Genomic DNA, 19,344 nt, shown 5'->3' with positions numbered 1-19,344 from the left:
CTGGTTTACCTTCCCCTCAGAGGGACAGGAGGCAACCATCCCCAAAGGGCAGCACAGAGGAGTAACCACATGAGCATTTAGGAAGGGATTATCTGAATCACTACAGAGGACAAGCGCTGACCTCTGGTTAAATAAACACATCCTCAACACACACAGTCTATGTAGTCTTTTCCCTGCAGGATGAGACAGATTCAGGACTAAACATGTGAAATTGGTATCTTTAAATTCCCATCACCTAGAGCTCACAGGTGTCAGGTTTTGGCACTTTTCAGAGTCCCAGACAGGAATTCCTCTTCCTCAGGAAGGAAGGAGCACACACTATGCTGACCTGTACCCCAGCACCACCACTGCTTACAGGAAGAACAGAAGGAAGAGGCTTGGGGGGCAGCTATATCCTAGGCTGCCCTTTACACACGCACACCATCCTCATCTCAAATAAAACTTGGCATCATTGAAAAAAGACCCTTCCTCTTCTCACATTAGAGATTTTATAGCTCAGCTGAGGTACACAACTCTTGTATAATGTAACTATGGTCCCCCTCCCCACCGAACGCCCCCATTTCTCTCTGCCATAGCTCGCATGGCTTCTCTTGTCCATCACAGCCAAACCCTTTCTCTGCTCACACTACACATTTTAGGCTGGATGCCAGTTTTCCCCCTCTAAAGTGATTAGATAGATGATTTTCACATGTTTTTCCACTGTAACAGGAAAGAGAAGTAACTTGTAATGCAGAAAAGGTAAGTACTTCACTGAGTCTACACAGCTGAACACTGATGCTTTAGGTGATTTCCTAACCCAGCTGGAGGGCTGCATAATTGCTCAGTGACACAGCCTATGTCCACACAGTAGCATTCAGGCCAGGAGTTAAGAAACCACATGCTCAAACTGGATGTGGATTACTGGCATGGGCTGGGGGTGGTTGTTCTTCTTATGACTACATAAGCCACGATAAGAGACCATCTTTCCATGACAGTTCACATGGTATCTGCTTTCATCAGTACCTGTTATGCAGAGCAGTGCCTTAAAGACCACATCAGCAAGCTAACGCTAACAGATGTGACCTGAAAGGTCCCCAAAGCACTTTAAAGTGTCTGGCAGCCACTTGTCCACAGTAAGCCTTTGTAGTGTGTATAAATATCTGTACAAAGTATTTAAACCCTGTGAAATAAAGAAGAGTCAGCAGTACGTCAGGAGAAAAACCACTTCAGTCTAAACAAGACTTAAGTACTTACCATACCAGTGATACACTGGCAGAAGCTCCCTATGCCTAGATGGAGGAAGGCTTATTTATTCCAGCATATGAATCTTCTTTTAGGTCTAAAAACTATCCCTTAGGCTTAATTTTAGGCTAATTGCCATATTCTGTTCATCTTCTAGAATGATAGGAGACAGAATAAGGAACAATCTGTCAGACTACACAAATATGCCTGGGAAGTTAGGAATGCCCATGAGTCACATATGCTGTTTTCTCTAAAATAGCTATTATTCTTCAGATCAGCTTAGCAGTAAGCAAATCCTGCACACAGCACAAAAGAAAGCTTAGCATTTGAGCAGTTCTGCATCCACTCATCACATCCTACTTCAATGGACAGACTGAAGCAAGGTGGAAAGCAACTCAGAATAGGATAGAGTTTTTCCCCAGAGAAAACAAACATGTAAAATTAGCTTAAAAAGTTCAGTATAATACAGTTAACAATGGTATTTCCCAGCCAACTACACTATTTCAGAAGTGGGATGTGCAGATTTTTGGCGAGAGTCCTGATGTGAACTTTATCTGTCAACATACCACATTGACAGAAAGTCTAAGTAGATTCCTCTCCCTCCCCCCGAAATCCAAAGTGTTCCAACCAGAGATTGTGGGTTTGGCTCCTCATCAGTTCTTCTTCACATCTGTGAGGCTGCCATATGTTGAATGCTTTGTTATAAAGCAAAACTGATTTCCTAAGTTTATGTTGTGCTGAGAGATTTTACTAAGAAAACTAGAGGTCAGCAACGAAATATTCTGAACAGCCAGCCAACAACCACAACATTCATGGCGAGTGAAGCAGCACTGTGAGAGGCTGGAGAGCAACTATCGAGCTATGCTGTACTAGGTCATTAAAGCTTTTAGGAGAAAATCTTGCAATTCCTATAGCTACCTGCTATAACTTCACAAAAAGCTTATTTACAAGACTAGATACTCCTCTCATTTCAGTGTCATTAACTCAACACATCTCTGCCTGGGCAAAGACCTCTCTCTACCAGTTGTGTATGGTTAACAGAAAAGTTAAAACTCTAGTGAATACATGTACTTACATGCTGCATCTAAATGACTAAACAAAGCAATAACCATTAAGTTCTTAAATTTCTCACATGTAAAATTCAGGGGCACATAAACATATATTGCTAAGTCACAATTTATTACCAATACAATAAACGGATGCCATCTGTTATACCCACCATGTAAACCCCTTCTGCCACAAGTCTCTCCTAGGAGGACAGCAGGTGCATTGCTTCTGACCCTGCCTGACAGTTGTTTTAAGCATTACCTCACTCTAGCTCATTCAGTCTTTGCACAACACAGGGCAACAGAGAAGTACGAAAGGAAACCAATGTGTGTCACATGGCAATCATGACTGCAACTAGATGTTTCACTGTCATTGAAATTTCTTTCACTTTCTGAGGCCATTTTAATATGTTGGTATATTAACAATTGCCCAAGCTAGTCTTTAAGCAATAACTTAGTTGTAAAGCCATTACCATTTTTGGCTTTAAGTTCACCTGCAGTCATCCATACTCCCATGAAGTCATACCCATACCAGAAATGGCCAGTGAGAGGTCTGCAGTCCATCCACCCTGCAGTGGCATATTGATACAACAGCCTGGTACCAACAGCAAGTTTCTACATTTCTGAAACATCTGCCTATTTCTCCACAACTTTGCTCATTTATTTTTTTTTTAAGCAATCAACTGTCATTTCTTCTGAATTATAATTCAGAAATGGGATTTCCTTTCTGTTGTGGACAACGCTGTCCTCCATGTGTTGGCTTGTGGCCATTACACACACGCTAACAAAGCAAAAAGGCAAAGGAGAATCTGAATCCTTGGGTTTAAAGGGTATTGATTATTCCCAGCCTGCCTGAAGGGCAAGACAAAACCCTGCTCCAGTCTACAAAAGTAGATTAAGATTTGCTTGCAAGCCATCCTGCTGACTTCAATAGGTGTTGAGCTCTGCTGGATCAGGTGTTGCCGCAGTAAAAATACAGTGTTTCATCAGCAGAGATGCCTACTTTTAGAATCAAGAACTGACAAGACTGTTGAAAGTCTTGAAAGGCTTCAGATTTTTATAACTGCTTGCATCAAAAACAGATAGTACCCCACAAAGGAAAAGTTATCACAGAGAAAGGCTTTTCATAAGTGTAATAATACTGAGATGACAGTTTCCATTGGCCCAAAGTGTGCAGCCTGCCTGCTCCCAGTTTCAATACACAAATTAAACCTTTCCAGCTTTAGCAGAAGGTGCTGGAGCCTTAAATAAAAGACTGTCCAAAACCATGACATATTTTCTACAGAAAAAGGGCCACAGAGCAACAGGCCCTCAATAAAGGAAAAAGTAAAGGCCCGCTGCTCCCTAAAACCAAGCACTGATATACCTATTAAGGACACAAAATAGAGAATCACTTTATGGAAAGAACATTTATTTTTGTTTCAAAACTTGTGATCCATAGAAATACAATAAAATCAACATGTACACAAAACTTTAAAAAAACCCCTTTGGTTCAAAGAAATATTTAACATCTAAATCTTCTGAGGTACAAAAGGCACAAGACCAGGCACCCAAACGTACTGAATCGCCCACAGCACTGTTTGCACCACTAGTACAGGGGAAGTTGGGAGGGCAGAAGGCAGGTCAACGGAGGATGGCAGGGGGAACATGGAAATAACAGCAACCAAAACACAAGTATGTGTACAATGCCATTTACTTTCTTTCACAGGTGTTACATATTTTGTTGTCCTTTTTTGGTAAAGTGCCAGGACTCTTGGAGAAAAAGATGGATCATTTCTTAGAAATGAACTGGAACAAACAACAGTAGAAAAGGAGACAGAGAAACAAAGGCCTGCAGCAGGTTGGGTTTCAGTCAACCTCTGTTCTCCCACAAGGTCTTAAGAATTCGTTTCCTCTTTCGTGAAACCATTTGTTTGAAACTGCGGAACAAGGATGTGAAATTAGTTACCACCATGTACCCAGTGTGTGTATCACCGCAACCCAGATGGTTACTTGAAGTAAAATCTTATCTCTCAGTCTGAGGATCCCTACTTATACTTCTCTACCCATCCAATGGGAAAGACATAGGAAGATGCAAAGGAGTGGGGAAGAAAAGATCTTTCCAATTGCACAATTCTGGGGCCAACAGTAACCAAGCAGTGTATTCTGGGTCTGGTATCACTTATAGATCAGTATACTCTGGCACTCCAGGGGAATACCTTGGAGGCTGGGGGAGGTGGGTATGGGAATGGATGACATGAAGCTTGGGAAGCTTTCAGCAGTTAGCAGAAATTCCCAGTGTCCAGACATTCACATTTACCTTACGAGGAGCTCTCCTCCTTTTGCAGTTAAAAGTATGCACAAGTCTTTGTAGGAACAGACCTGATTCTAGTCAAGTGATAATTCAAGTTGTCCTGATGCTGATACATTATGCAAATCCAGTGACATTCTTAGACATTTTGTGCTGTCCTTAACACAAAATAAACCTCGCCAGAAAAGCTACAGCTGAACAATGTAGCTGCTTAATACCACATGCTATTGATGGTTCGAGTTTTCATTATGGCCAAATGACTCCAGTAGTTAAAATGGCAACACCCGGGTTATTAAATGCTGTTATAAGGGCTCAGTATATCACCAGCTTTGCATACACATAAGCTTTCCTTCAGGTTTTGTTCCTAAAGGAGTATTACTTACCCCATTTACACCCTACTAGTACTGGACAAGCTGCATGCCTTGTTCTGTAATCACCCTCGCCACTTCTGAAAAGATTGTACCAAAACACTGCTGTTCCCTGAAAAGTGAAATCAGATCTGGATTAGTCAGAACCTAGTCAGTATAATTATTCAGGTTACAGTAAGGGGGGGAGAAAAACACCTATGAATTCAGCTGCAGGCTCTTATGAAGCACTAACATAGGCCACCACTGACAGCATACAAAAACCCCCTTAGTCCCACTCCATTAATTCAGCCACATTCAGAGTAGAGAGGAGTTCTGCCTGAACACAAGGGGTTTTTTTGTTAATTACAGCTTTACACAGAAACTGTTCACATTATACATTGTAAAACAAAGGAAGCAGCCCTGCAGTCTAGAAGATCAGCTACAGCTGCCTTGATACACAGCAGCCTGTCGATCAAGTTGCAGTGAACAGCACTTTGTCACGTTAGCTAACTTTTAAATGGATGCAGGACTGTACTAAGGAAGAGACAGCAACAGGAGAGGAGAAATCAAACAGAATTTACCTTCTTGGGCCATATTGCTGCCCCAAAATCTGGGAAAACTGTAGCTCCTCCAGCTTCTACATCACTCATCTGAGAAAACAAAGTCCGCAAACTCTGTCCATTTACAATGCTTTTTGTACATGCAGTCCCACAAACCAAAGTGCCCCAAGCCCTAACAGAGATTTCTACTTGCACCTCAGAGGCACTGATGAGGAAGGGATGCACTTCAACCAGTACAAACTGCAAAAGTAACAGTACCTCCTATTGAAGGCTTTTATTTCAGCTAAAGGCTTTTGTTCAGCACTTCATCTAGATTATACATAATCTATTGCACCAACAGTTAGCCATAAGGAGTTGCGTACCTGCAGTGTTAATACACTAGTACTCTAGAACAAGGGAGAGGACTTCAGAGCAAGTCAGTTTCAAGAATTTCATTCCAGTTTATGATCCAATTAGGAAAACAAATAAGTGCGTTTAACCACATGTTTCCTCATAAATTGAAACCATGTCTTTGGAACTGATTTTCATAATTTAGTTTATGCATCTTGGTCAACCGCTTCAAAAACTATACAAACTATTAGAAAAACCTCACTTTCTGCACTGTTTCTATGCTGTTCACCACTGATGTTATGCCACTTCAAGTGCTTTCTGCATCTTGAGCTTTAATACATACAGCTATGCAACTCAAAAGAAAAGCATATATCTTTATGCTTCGCCCTTCTACACTGGAACGAATTTAACCCTATTGAATTCATCAGTAATGATGGATTCACTATAAATTCTAGACTTGATACAAAACCCACCGAAGTTCCTGGAAATACTCCCATTAAAAACAGAAAATCTTTCCACTCATTTCAGTGAGTTTTTTTATCAGATTCTAATTAAAAGAAACAAATGAGTCAGATTCAGCTCCCACCAAATCTAAACAGCAGAACTACTATTAATGCACTCGCCAGGTCCCCACGTTCTCTATTGTAACTTGGATTTCTGTTTAAAGCAGATGTTATTACCACTCTGGTGTCCTCCTGCTTGGTACCTACAATAAAAGGGCATAAGATGCCATAGGTGCACAGGTTTTTGCCCCTTCCAACTAGAAAGCATGTGCATGCAACTTTGCAAGTTAATACCTACATCTTAGCAACACAACCACTCTTTTTAGTAAGGGTGTTGGCACATGTATGATACGGTCTACGTCAGACATACAAGGGTAAATCACCTTTGACCATGTACAACTGGCAGAGAATAAGGTACATATCATTCACTCTAAATGAAGGCTTGTCCAAAAGTCTGAGAAGCAAACAAAATACAGATGGAGACAATTTAAAATTAAAGCCTCTTAGCAGCAGATTACTTCACAGCTACTTATCTTATTTTCATTCTTATTTCAGAGATTATTTCCTCCCCTGCCATATCAAGTTGAAAGTATTTCTGGTTCTGTTTTGAGCTGCATTTCACACTTAAAATACCAGCTCAGCCATAAATATTTCCCCACAGAATTTTAAATTTGAAGCTGTATCACTCAAAAGTTAGACGTAGTAGATCCTGATTACTGATATAGTAAGTATAGGTTGACAAAATACTGTCAGAAGACTACCGTGAAAACATTAGGCCACTAGTATCACTGGCAGTTATGTTTGTGATTCCAGTGTACATGGTCTGCAGGGCTGTATAATGCATGCAACTAATGAATCTTTTCAATTCTGCATTTGTAACCCAGTTGCAGCGAGTTTATTAGCTACGTCTCCTCCATTTGCTGAAGCAACAGCTATGCCAGAGTAACCCTAGCTTTGACAAACAGCTGAAATGGAGGCCGACAGACCACAACATCAAGTGCTGTCAAACAGTGGTGGAAGAACGTGACTGTCTCGCAGCAAATGGCTGATAGTCAAGTTCTCAAACAGCGTACCACATGAGTACCCCAAGCACCCGCCTTGAGAAACAAGCCAGGTTCTCCTCTCCCACCAAGAGGAATCCAAAGACTTCATAGTAGAGTGGCCAAAAGGGGAAGCTGGGCCCTGTATTCAAATTTTCTGCTCTGAGGTTAAATACCACCGTAATTCTATCAACTCAGATGGGACAGCACCTGATGCTGCAAGAATAATGAAATCCCTACTTCCAGATGCCAGGGAATCTCTACAAATAACCAACTGCACAAGCTGTAAACAAGATGCTGCTGAAGTTACACTCAATGCATAAAGGATCATCATACTTACATAGTTTAAAAAAGTGGCCACACGATTTCCAGTCCCTAACCGCTTGAAAGCATCTGGCTCATCTTTCTATAAAATTAAATGAGAATAACTGCAAACTTCAAGCTCACAGACAGCAGACAAACAGAGGTACTTACATAGTTAAGAAACGTCGCTAGCCTATTTCCTTCCGATTTGAGTGTGCTGTCAAAGGGTCGCTGTAACAGACAACAACTTTAACCCAAGTTCCACACAGGCTCACACTAGTGTTACATATGTGTAGCTCTGCAGAGAGATCCTTAAGCCCAATTTAAAAAGAATTGGAATAAAAAGGGGACAATTGATACAGGGCAACATTAAAGCCATTACAAATTGCAGCCAGGGTGCATAAATGCATGCACGTAGCGCTCAGATGCTATAAGGAGAAGTAGCACTGAAGCAATTCTTAGGGCAGAGTAGAAGCAATGTTTCCAGGGCCTGTGGCACAAATGTTATTCAAGTAAAGTTAAAGTTAAAACAGGCCGTAACTGTACTGGACACTGATCCAAAGTCAACAACTGAGGTGAATATAAAAAAACCCCTCATCTTCAGTGGGCTTTAGGGATCACACTAGAGTCTCGTAAATGTAGTAGCAACTCGAAGAAGTACTGTCATGAGAAGATAAAATGCGTTTTTTGCCAGTAGGCAAAATTGCAAAATAGCAATAATGAACTTCTTTCAGGTGGTTGCCTGTCTAGGATTAAGGACCACATCAAAAAGATCAAATTGTCTTTACTCTGTAGGAAACACTGAGTTTCGTCTGTTGAAGCATGAGATCACGTTGGTGCCAGTTTAGAAGCGGAAAGAACATCTAGAATACCAATGTGTGTCTCCTCCCTTCAAAAAAAGGCAATTAAAAGTCATTTCAGCCAGGAGACATTAAGGTGCACTCTTCTACACAAAAAACAATAATCTTGAACATTTAAAGAGAAGCAGAAATCAGTACTAGAAAAAACAAACAGCACAGAAAACCACAGCCACCATCTTTAAGATGTTAGAGTTCAGTCTGCCTGAAGTGTATTTCAAGAAATAAAAGGTCTTTCCTGAAATAAGTTCATAAAAAAAAAAAAAAAGACTTTTGCATCTGCATATGCAAATTCCATCTAAGAGCCAACATAAGATCATTGAGATATAGGGGATTCCCTGGTTTCTGCCACTGCTGCCAAACAGAGGTCCAGCCATGCATTTCTGAACTTCAATATCAAAAGATTTCTCTTAACTTTTGAGCAGCCAATAAAACCTCAAAATTGTAATATGCAACTATTAACATGCCCCTATTTGAGAACTGCAAGGGAACAAAGGGCTGCAAGGCTGATCAGGAGATGGGGAGACACAGCAGTATCTCTGTATTTCAACACAGAAATCTGTGATGCACAGAGAGCCTGGAGGACCAGTCCAAAACTATGGCAAATTCTGCGATTGCCTTGCCTTAACCGATGACTGCAGCCAAGGTTATGTTCCAAGTGCAGCTCTGCCCCAGCTGCCTAATCCAACAGTAAAGTCCACACTGGCCAATCTGATGGCTGAAGTCCTTGAGTTCAAGGGCTCTGAAGAAAATTTAAGAGCATTTGCTTGACTCAGGAAACAAAGCAGTCTTAAAGTTAACAGGAAAATTCTCTCAACAGGCCAAAGCTAACGAATATGAGCTTCCACAGTGTTGTAGTTCAAGATTTTTTTTATTTTTATTATTTTTAAACAGTGCTAAGCTGGGCGGCTTTAATTCTGCACTCAATTATCGGGTTGCGTTCTGGCTGCAGCAATCCTTCTACCAGGTAAAACCACTTGGGACAGCTTGAATTAAGCCAGATTCCATTGAAATGCCACGGTTCTACTGGAAACGAAGGCATCAGATGGATTTTATATTTGAAATGACCAGTCGCCATAGCTCTTCAGTATGATTAGCATGTTCAGAAACTGTTTTAGGGTAACAATTAAGAATTTCTGTTCTTCTTTTCTCCCCCCAACTTGCAGCAAACCAGAGCTGTTATCTGCCAGGTAGAGCCCTCTAGTGCCTACTGCGGATCTGGCACCGACCAGCTGCAAGTTCATCTGCTCACTGTGGCACTGACCTCCCGAATATCAACCCGACAAACCCTTTTCAGACCCTATAGCTGCAGCCACACTAAGGGTTTTGCCAGAAGGGCTCTATGACACATGAAGATTTCCATAATGGCTACTTTTCTGAAGGGAGGTAGGAGGATGTCTCCTCCTCAGCCAGCTCCTGCAAAGTGCTTTAAAATATCCACCAAAGGAGGACTCAGACAACCTTGCTGAACTCGGAAGCCTAATGGAACAACATGGACTCACAACCCAGGGCTTGCAGACCTCAGTTTCCAAATAAAGCAATGGAAAGAGCACATTCGAGTGCTCCATGACTATCTTAATATCTCTACACTGTGCAAGAAACCAAGGTGACAAAGATAAGCAGGCAGATTTGTTCAGTGTTCTCTTGAACTTTCAGCATCAGAGAAGGCAGAGCAAAGGCTTTTCAAAAGTCATAATCCATCCATGCAACAGGGCTATACATTAAGTGTTTTAAGAGAAAACCATTTCAACAGTTTTCTCTCAAAACAAACTGTTCCCCGCTCCCTGCCCCATTAAAATAACTGAAAGTGTGATCTTACCCTAGAGAAATCAAAGTGTGGCTCATACTGCCCTCCCATTCCATAGTTGGCAACCTACAGCATGGAAGAAGGAAGCAAAAACATCCATTGAACTGCAAGTAACTGCTGCAGAAGATAGCGTTTGCTCTCAGAGATCCAAAACATGCTTTCAGAAACAGCGCTTTGTGACAAGATTGTTATCTATAGCACACTTCATTTCTGTTTAGGTTGCCAAAAATGAGGTACACAGATGAGAAACAACTTCAGTGCTCTTTCCCTTTCTAGTTTAAGGGTTTCACTGAGAATATTTCTCAGTACCAAATGTTTTTCAATGGCAGCACTCTTTAGTTATCACTACAACAGCATGTTTAACATGAATGAGCAGCAATAGTTTTACCACTCTCTTGCTCCCTACTCTTCGGAGGAGGGAGCTGAGTGCATGTATTTCTCTAGTAAGTGTGTCCAAACTAGGAGATACACAGCCTAGAATTAGATTCTGTGTCACACATGTATGATCCATTACATACACATGCCCATCCAATAACACAGAAGGCTCAAAGTAGCTTAAAAGCACCACTTTGCTTACTTTATCTGAAGATCATATAATTTATGATTTAGTTACTCTGAGGCTGCATTTAGCATGCCCCCCCATCACTACACAATTACCTGGTTCCTGTAGATAGCCAGTAATCAACAGCACTTCAATCAGGCACTAAAACAGGAATTCTAGGAGCATGGAGGAAGAGAAGCAGTAAACAGGCTAAGGCACAGCTATTCTGGCAGTGCTGTACCACTCCTACTCTCCTTCCTCTCCCCAACAGAGCCAAAGATCAGACATTATATGAGAATATAGCAGGACTATGAAAAATATTTGGGTCTCTGAAAGGTTCCACTACGAAGGAGATTCAACTTTCGCAGACTTGAAAATAAGTGGCAGGCATTTCCCTCAAAACAAACTGGTAAATCACAGATTCCTGCACAAAGTAATCTTCTATTTGATATCTCCACCCTTCTCCGCCTGGCATACAAAGGGAAAACATCTACCTGCCAGGTCCCTACAGCTAGCAGCAGCTGGGAACATCCCACACACCATAAACACCTTACCTACTCCATGTGCTTAGCCAGCAGACAACAGAACCCCTAAGAGGGACTGGATAAGAGCCAGCCTATGTTTATATCTGCATAAGCACCCTATCACCCTGACCAGCAGCTAATTTTAACAGGGTGAAGTCTGACAAGAGAAGTGTACCAACCTGCAATAGTTCAGCTGTTTTCACTGTTAACCCTGTGATCTGCTGCATTCGTTGATTCACCTTGGCCACAACAGGATCATCATCTTCTTCCAACCATGAGCTAGGAAAAGGGAAGGATTGAAACATGTTAGTTTGGAATACCAACCACAAAAACCCATTTCGCAAGGCAGAAGGATTCTTCTGCCCGTAGTCAGATGGCTAAAAGAGCCATTTACCATGCATTTGTTGTGCAAGCTTTTGCTACATGCAAAGCACTTCAAGTTTTCAGCTGTAGGTAGCAGATGACAGCTGTTAAGCACAAAAACCTTAAAGCTAAACTCTTCTCTGCTTACCTTTTTGATACCCTGTAGCTAGCCACTGTAAGGACACCGGTTTTGGGATCACGTACTGTGGCGCGTGCCAGCTGTGTCAAAAAAAATCCCAAGGGGGAAGAAACACATCAACTACAGATTAGAAAAAATTCTCATCTTAACCAAAATCAATACCCAATTTGTCCAACTTCAGTATATCACTGGATGAAAGTTATAGCTCCAGCGTACAGTTGGTTCGGATTTCATGCTAGAACAATACATGCAGAACACAAGTGCAACCCATCACCTGCATTCGATCCTGGAAAAAGTATTTGCCTGACTGCCCAAGCCATGATATTCATTAAATCCACAAGTACTGCTTGCTGAACAGGTTTTGAAGGTACTTTTTTAAACAGCTGGAGTCAATATTAGCAAGAGAGAACAACAACAAAAGTTAACAACATATGAAGCCCAAGTTCTTGGCAAGAAAAAATCATTGGATACTCCATAAATTTAATCAGCCTGCTCCTTGTGTTGACTGAAAAAAAACCCAACCTCATTCTTAGATGAAAAATAACAAGTGAAAACTTCTATGGAATGAGTTACAAATCATGGGGCAGGCAAATCCACAATGGTAGAAAACCCCTGAGGGTAACTCTCAACATTACCGTGCTCAGATTTCCCAGTTGGAAGACACCTGGAACATCTAATTCACAGAGACAGTTTGAGATAATGTTACTGCATTATGAAGGTAACTCTGCAAAAGCACAGCTCACCCACACATTTTAAACAGCAAGTAATACATCCTCACCATTAGGCCGTATCACCATATTGGTAGGAAAGATTTGGAACTTGGCAAAACTGATCAGATTTGCTGTGGTGTCAAAACGATAGACTATGGCTAAGCATAACACAACAGGTCACTTTGGTTTTATACTTGCAACTGAGAACAAGAACTGGGACACTCCTTCCTTTGACTGTAAACTCAGACCACATTTAAATTTAACTCCTGCAAACCACAAACACTTCAAGTCATGCCTCCTTCCTTCCACTTAATTATAGGTCACAGAAAGCCTTTTTATTTGCGTTTTCTTCAGAGCATGCAGTCATTATTTCCTTCATTTTTCCTCAAATAAGTCTCCAGCCAGCTTTGCAATCCATGTCAGCTGTCTTGTCCCTATACAAGAGTTCTTGGCACAGCTGTTCCTGTAATTCTGAGTCACTGTTATTTTGTTCCAGATTTCTCCTGCATAAATCATAACTGAAAAGCCAGGCTGACTGAATGTTGTTCTTCACTTGTATAATGGAGCATAGCTTTCAGGATATAATTTAGCTTCCCAAACTTTTCATTCCACTGCCATTTTCAAGCTTGTATATGCTTGATTGATTTCTGCGTCTAGCATTTAATCTAAATAAATCGGAACTAAAATAAGCCTGACTAAATTCATATTATTCCACATCTCCTCTGTATGACGACAACAGAACACTTCTCTTTCTGATAGGCAGGCTTCTTCATTTGAGACATACAATCTATACCTCACTTGGTATAATCAGCTGATAAATGTGAGGCTTCCTCTCTCAGGGTGGAGAGAGCAGCCTTACAACAGGCATTTGCTGGGCTTTGAAGAATCATCATAACACTGGATTGGTCGGAGGCTTCAGCCAGTCTTCCTCTTCGAGTCTGCATTTAGTTTAGCATGCACTCCATTGGCTTTTCCTTCTGAAATTCTGTATTTCCGAAATCCTATAGCACTGAGTTCAAAAGATATTCATGTGTCCCCCTCCATGCCATACTTCTGTCTGTTCAGGAATGCCTGTATTGCAGGTAACATCCAGAGTTTTGGGAATAAGGTTCTCATACTTTCATGGCAGATCTGTCCCAATGCTATCCACACCAATGGTTATGAATTTTCTTGACCCTTCCCAGTCAGCTCTCATATATTGCCTGAAAAGTTGGAACTACTTTTTGGAAATGGAGTAAAAATGATTACATTTTTGCAAAACAAGCATGAAAACCAACTTGAATACAGCTACTCTCAATCACGTACAGATGTTGTTTCTCTACAAAACAAAAAATATTGGCAAGTGTAAACTGCAGATAATGTTAAAGCACTTGGACCCAAAAGTAGAAGTTTCTTGCAAATGCATTTTAGAACAAAGGAAGTGCTCATCTTTCTGAGCCCAAAACTAACATACTACTTCAGAGTTCGGTCTGAAAGCTTCCATGATTACTAACTAAAATTTCCTGGCTGAAATTAAGTTACATTTATTAAGGACCATCTCATCACAGGACTTGCATTTTCCATTCTTTCAGTAGTACTGCAGAATTTAAAGCTATTCCTGCAACTGAGCTATAACTTGTTTTTTCTAAATCTGTCTATAAGAAAAAGGTTGCTTTTTTTTTAATTGAAAACTTTCACCTGAATCTTAAGACTACAATATTTACCTACTCACAGGGACTGATCCCAGTTCTACACTACACAGATTAGATGAAGAACTCCTCTGACATTAGTAATGTAAGCAAAACTCAGTAAGCAAGACTTAATACTTTCCATAAAGCTTTGAACAAAAAGGGAAAACCAAAAAAAAAAATTAATAGCTGCCTTATTTAGGATCTGTGCTTAATTTGATAAAATGGATTAAGTGATACGCTTTATTTGAATGTTTCCATTTTATCTGAAGCTCCTGAAGTTTTATAGTATGATGTAATAGGAAAAAAGTCTCCATTTATGGAGGCAAGAGTCCTCTCCGAGGCAGGAGTGTTCTGCCAACACTCCCATAGCTGGCTAGTAGTCATAGAAGTCCAGCTTCACAAACATCCCAAATTATTAATGTTCTCAGGAAGCACCAGTTTCTCAAACTGTTTCTAACCATTTATGTTTACATTTAGAAATGCATACAGAAGGCTAACTCTTGACTGGAATTTTTAGTACCACGTTTCACAGCAGTAGCTAGAAGAATGCTAAAACGAACCATTCATCTATAAAAATAGAACGTTTAGTTTTACACGCTTGTCAGACCTGACAGAAAAGTAAGGTGTAGCATCTGCTACTGACCTCACACTGCCATACTTTTTTTGCCAGAAAGGAAACAGACAGGAAATTCCACCTCCAGAAAAATCAGACAAGATAATTACTAGCTTTACATTCGGTAGCTGCTTTTTTATTGCATGCACAGTCACTAGAATTCACACCATGGGTAACAGGTATTGCACCAAAACTGGGGTTCCCACTCAAAGCTGCTGCCTTTGAGCTGGATCTACACTTAGCATACTGAAGCTGTCGCATCTGTTTCTCTGCTGCCCAACAGACAGCTATTTAGGTGGAAAAGTCAGATCTGAAGTGCTCTGGGAGAATGACTGCATTGTGCATTCATCCTTACAAGTACTCTGTCCTTCCCAAGTCCTGGAGTGGGAATTACTTAAGAGCACAAATGATTTTTCCACTCTGCTAACTGTATCACATTATTCCCAGTGACCTGTGTGTGGCTTCAGGAGAACACCACAGTTCCGCTCATGGATGCGCCATGGCATCTAAAGTGCCTGCCTCTGTGCAGGTCTAGACTATGGTTTAAAACAGAAGCAGTGGATTCCAGGTTACCCAAAGCAAAAAAAACAAACCTCTAGATATTCTTCTAGCACAACTTAAAAAACAACCAACCCATTATTTCTTCCCACTTGTTGGGATTTGGGCTTTAATTTTGTTTTGAAGTTTGGCTCCATTTCAAAAGGCAGACTTAAGGTATATTGGACACCTACTCCTATCACTGTAAGCCAGTCAGTCATCTACCTTTTCAGGTCTAGTCCCTAGCTTCCTAAAAGGTTTCTAAGCTGTTTACCAAGAACTTTGCAAAATTAAGTGCAACAATGCATAAATACCTTCAGGAGCCTGGGCTTTATGGTCCTACATCACCAGGCATTTTCGAAATCATTCCCCTTAGGCTCACAGCTGCAGTGTATCATCTGTAGTATGAAGCCAGATCTTTCAAATCCTTTGCCTAGTCTTTGCTAATAGAGATTAAAGCATGGAATTCGCAGTCATTAATGAGATGGAAGAGGGGAAACTTACCCTTGGCTTAGCCAGTTGTTTAATTTTCTCAATTTCTTCATCAGACATGACATCATAGTATCGCACAATATGAGGGCTGTCCCATTCATCTTCTTCCTTAAAGGGTGCTATGAGCAGATGAGGGTTTCTGTTTCCATCATGGTACCTACAAAACAGCCTTTTCTGTCTTCGAGGCGTCTGAAACAAAACGCCAAACAAAACATTGTTTGCTTAACCACTTCTCATGAATTTAAAACAGGCAAGACAAAAGAAAATGAGCTTCATTCCACAAACACTGTAAAAGCCATCAGCTGACAAGCAAATTTAAGAGGTAAGCACGAGTGATTTGGCAGTTTACTGCAAATAAAAAACCAACATAAGCCATCCAAGATACCACTGAGCAACATCTGAAATACTAACCTTTAGTAGAATTAAATCATAATAGGTTACAGATTAAGCAAATAACTACACAAACAGCAAGCTGTAAAAAAGTCTGATTCTTATAATTAAGACTATGCAGATGGAATAAATTGATTCCTTTTCCTGTACTGAGAGTTAAAGCCACGTCTGTTGAGAGGTACTGGAGACTGGCTGGTCAAAATAGTCACCCCAAAAGGACAAGTCTTTAAGATGCAAAAGGGAAGGAATAATGTGATTCCGTTAAGCATGGCAATGCATAACCAGCTCCCAGTGGAAAAAAACTCCTAGTATATCTGTACAGCCGGCATTTGAAATGGCTGAGTAGACAAACTGAGGAAAATCAATTTTCAATCTTTCAACAATCAAGAGGAGCAGTTGAGAGCTGTTTTTCTGTCTAGGATTAACAGCTAAAGATAGAGGCCAAGACGTAAGGTAAAAATCTCAGCCTGGACAGAACTACATTTAATTTTTTCTCAAAAAAAAAAAAAAAAAACAACCAAAAAACCCCCCCAAAAAACCAGCTTCACAGAAAGAAAAACTTAACATGTCCCACCAAGCTTGATCACCTTTACGCAAAGGCAGCATAGTCAGGAAATTCTTGCCTTTCTCTTACCATTTTTACCCCTTCACCTCTGCAAAGGGCCTCATAGATATCACGCTCCGGCAAGTAGTCAAGAGGCCTCTCATAGGCACCACTTTGCACCACTGGTTCTGTCGTTGTCATGGTCTTGTTTGACTTCTCCTCTCTCTCCTTCTCCAGCAATTTCTCAAAGTACCGCAGATTACTGCCTGCTCTCTCATGAGTACTGTCTTAATTGGGAGAAAAACAGACAGAACCAGTGATTCACACAGTCTCAAGAACTGTTAATACAAACAAGTCTTCATATCAAGACAGCAATAATTCTCCCATTCTTAAAGCATTATCAGGCAACCAAAGGCATTGGCTCCAGTCTGCACTGAAAACCAGTGCTGGGAAGTTTCTGTCTTTGCAGAGGGAAGATAGGCATAGTCTGTGCAAGAATAATTTCTGGAAGGACCTATCACAGAACTTGTATTTCATGAAAAAAGAGTAGGAGTTTTTGGTCTTCACATCCCTCCTTTTCTCTCATTTTTTCTGCCCAGTTCTACCCAAGATAAGCAGATCATAGAGCTCATCAGCAGAGATCAAGCTAGTCTACTTGTTGCACCCCTCCTCTCCACAATGTTTCTCATCTGCACTGCACAAGCATGCTTTAAAGCCCACCTACAGCATCCATCTCTAGATGTTTGTAACAGGTTTATGAGAGACATCCTGGATCACTAGCATCATTAGACCTATCATTAGTGATTTATTAATGATGTTGGTACGAATCAATTGACATCATCGATAGATCTTTACCCAGCATAACTAAGAAGGAACAATTCCCTGTTCACCATGAAGTGCTTCTGGACACTAGCACCTAGAACAGTTTCTTTCCCTTCTGACCTTCCCAAGCTTATTCTGTTTATGCTATTTAATTCACTCAGAAGGCCACAGAAGTAACCACTCATTACAGCATAGGCTAATAGTGGCCAGATAAGGAAGTTAAGCCCAGAGCAGAAGCTGCTGCTGCTCCCAGAGGGGACTGCCAAGGCTGTTCCACTGTTTGGCACTGATAAGGATTTGTATTCTGTCAGTGCTAAACCCTATTATTGCAGAGGGAGCTAGATTCAATACATATTCATATTCTTGTAAATTTTAATCTATGAATTCCAGTGTCTGCAGAAATTAGACTGATACATATTTTCCAATAGAAAGGCTTCACCCACTCTCAGGATGCAGTTAACATCTAAAATTAAGAACCACAGATGATTAAAAAAAACCATACAAATACATAACACAGTAGATGTTAATTCTAATTCTAATTGGAGAGGATAAACCCTTCCAATGCAGGAAGCAGGCAAACTTGTATAGGAAGCAATGCTTATTTGCTTACTCAAGAGAAAACTAGAAACGGACCAGAGATAAAGAGGTTTTAAGAAACTCAATCCATTCTGAATATTCAGAAATAAATACTTTAAGATCTCAGGCAAAGCGTTCTTCTGGCATCAAAGAGTACCTGCACTGAGGAAGAAAGAGGAATACGTGAAGTCCGTAGGACTTCACAGAAGATACATTACTCTACCTAAATCTGTGGTAGCCTTGATTGCCACTTGAGACAACCCAGGCTTTAACCATTACCAAACACAACATCTCAGTACACTGAAGCAAAGCACACAGGTACTGCAGTCAGACACACGTTTGGTCTTTGGGTAATAACAGCATGGACTATAAGGTAGCTTGTTAAAGATACCTCATGTATAAGTAGACTTTTTTTTTCCCAGGACCTATGTTTATTACAAGTCATCTGGCAGGATATCCTTCCAGTCAGCTCACCAATATGTATGGGCCATGACTGTTCTTGGACTTGTTCTTGGCAACACTCACCAACGCTAGAATAGTGGGGTTTTTGTTCTTACCAAGGGATATCAGACGTCTGGTAAGCTCCATGGCTCTGTGCAAATCCCCAAACTGGAAAACAGCATAGCTGAGATAATCTAGGATCTCCACTTTGCTGACTGTTGTATCCTCCCCCTCATCATGTTGTTTTAAGGCTTGTTCCATCCAGAGTACTGTGTGATAGTAGTCTCCATCATTGTAAGCAGTTTTGCCCATACCAAAGCAGTCACCTACTGTCAAATAGGATCTATATTTTGTTCCTAAAAACAAAAAGATAGTTTAAGCAATCCACACAGAAGCATCTTTGCCTTCAAATACGTGGGGCACATTGAGGAATATCTGTAAATACACACTTTTATCATCCAAACAGGCTTCTAAAAGACAATGCTTTGACAATATTTTAGGTTATGTACCAAATTGATAACCTTCAGAATTAAAGATCATATTCTATCATAATTCTGTGGCATTAATTCCTTTGGAAACCAAGAGAAGTTTAACAGAAATTAGTGTTAAGCTATTTGTTTTCTGTTTAGGCAAAGGCAGAGCAGACTAACAGCTTAACAGATTTTACTGAACCTACAA

At 40.7% G+C, this 19,344-nt stretch overlaps 1 protein-coding gene across 8 annotated transcripts in view; it reads right to left on the bottom strand.

The window, feature by feature from the left end:
• Positions 1–3,699: 3,699 nt before the first annotated feature.
• P4HA2 (prolyl 4-hydroxylase subunit alpha 2) overlaps positions 3,700–19,344 on the bottom strand; it is a 30,369-nt gene continuing 14,724 nt past the window's right edge. For 3 of the 8 annotated variants that reach the window (XM_087754105.1, XM_087754107.1, XM_087754106.1), the window contains exons 7-16: positions 18,783–19,022; positions 16,918–17,114; positions 15,906–16,082; positions 11,881–11,951; positions 11,549–11,648; positions 10,317–10,370; positions 7,678–7,743; positions 5,486–5,554; positions 4,941–5,037; positions 3,700–4,186 (exon numbers count right to left, since the gene is read on the bottom strand). In XM_087754105.1, coding sequence (XP_087610231.1) covers positions 4,116–4,186; positions 4,941–5,037; positions 5,486–5,554; positions 7,678–7,743; positions 10,317–10,370; positions 11,549–11,648; positions 11,881–11,951; positions 15,906–16,082; positions 16,918–17,114; positions 18,783–19,022 — 1,142 coding nt within the window. In that variant the 3' untranslated portion in view covers positions 3,700–4,115. Of the gene's footprint in view, positions 4,187–4,940; positions 5,038–5,485; positions 5,555–6,680; positions 6,752–7,677; positions 7,744–7,811; positions 7,872–8,428; positions 8,530–10,316; positions 10,371–11,548; positions 11,649–11,880; positions 11,952–15,905; positions 16,083–16,917; positions 17,115–18,782; positions 19,023–19,344 lie in introns of those variants that run through there. The other 5 variants (XM_087754111.1, XM_087754108.1, XM_087754110.1 and 2 more) reach the window with 5 other exon arrangements.

This window comes from Nipponia nippon, unplaced genomic scaffold, assembly GCF_047370975.1.
Source record: "Nipponia nippon isolate SJK-2023a ecotype South Korea unplaced genomic scaffold, ASM4737097v1 scaffold_17, whole genome shotgun sequence".
NCBI classification, from domain to species: Eukaryota; Metazoa; Chordata; class Aves; order Pelecaniformes; family Threskiornithidae; genus Nipponia; species Nipponia nippon.
This window is presented reverse-complemented; position numbering and strand designations above follow the sequence as displayed.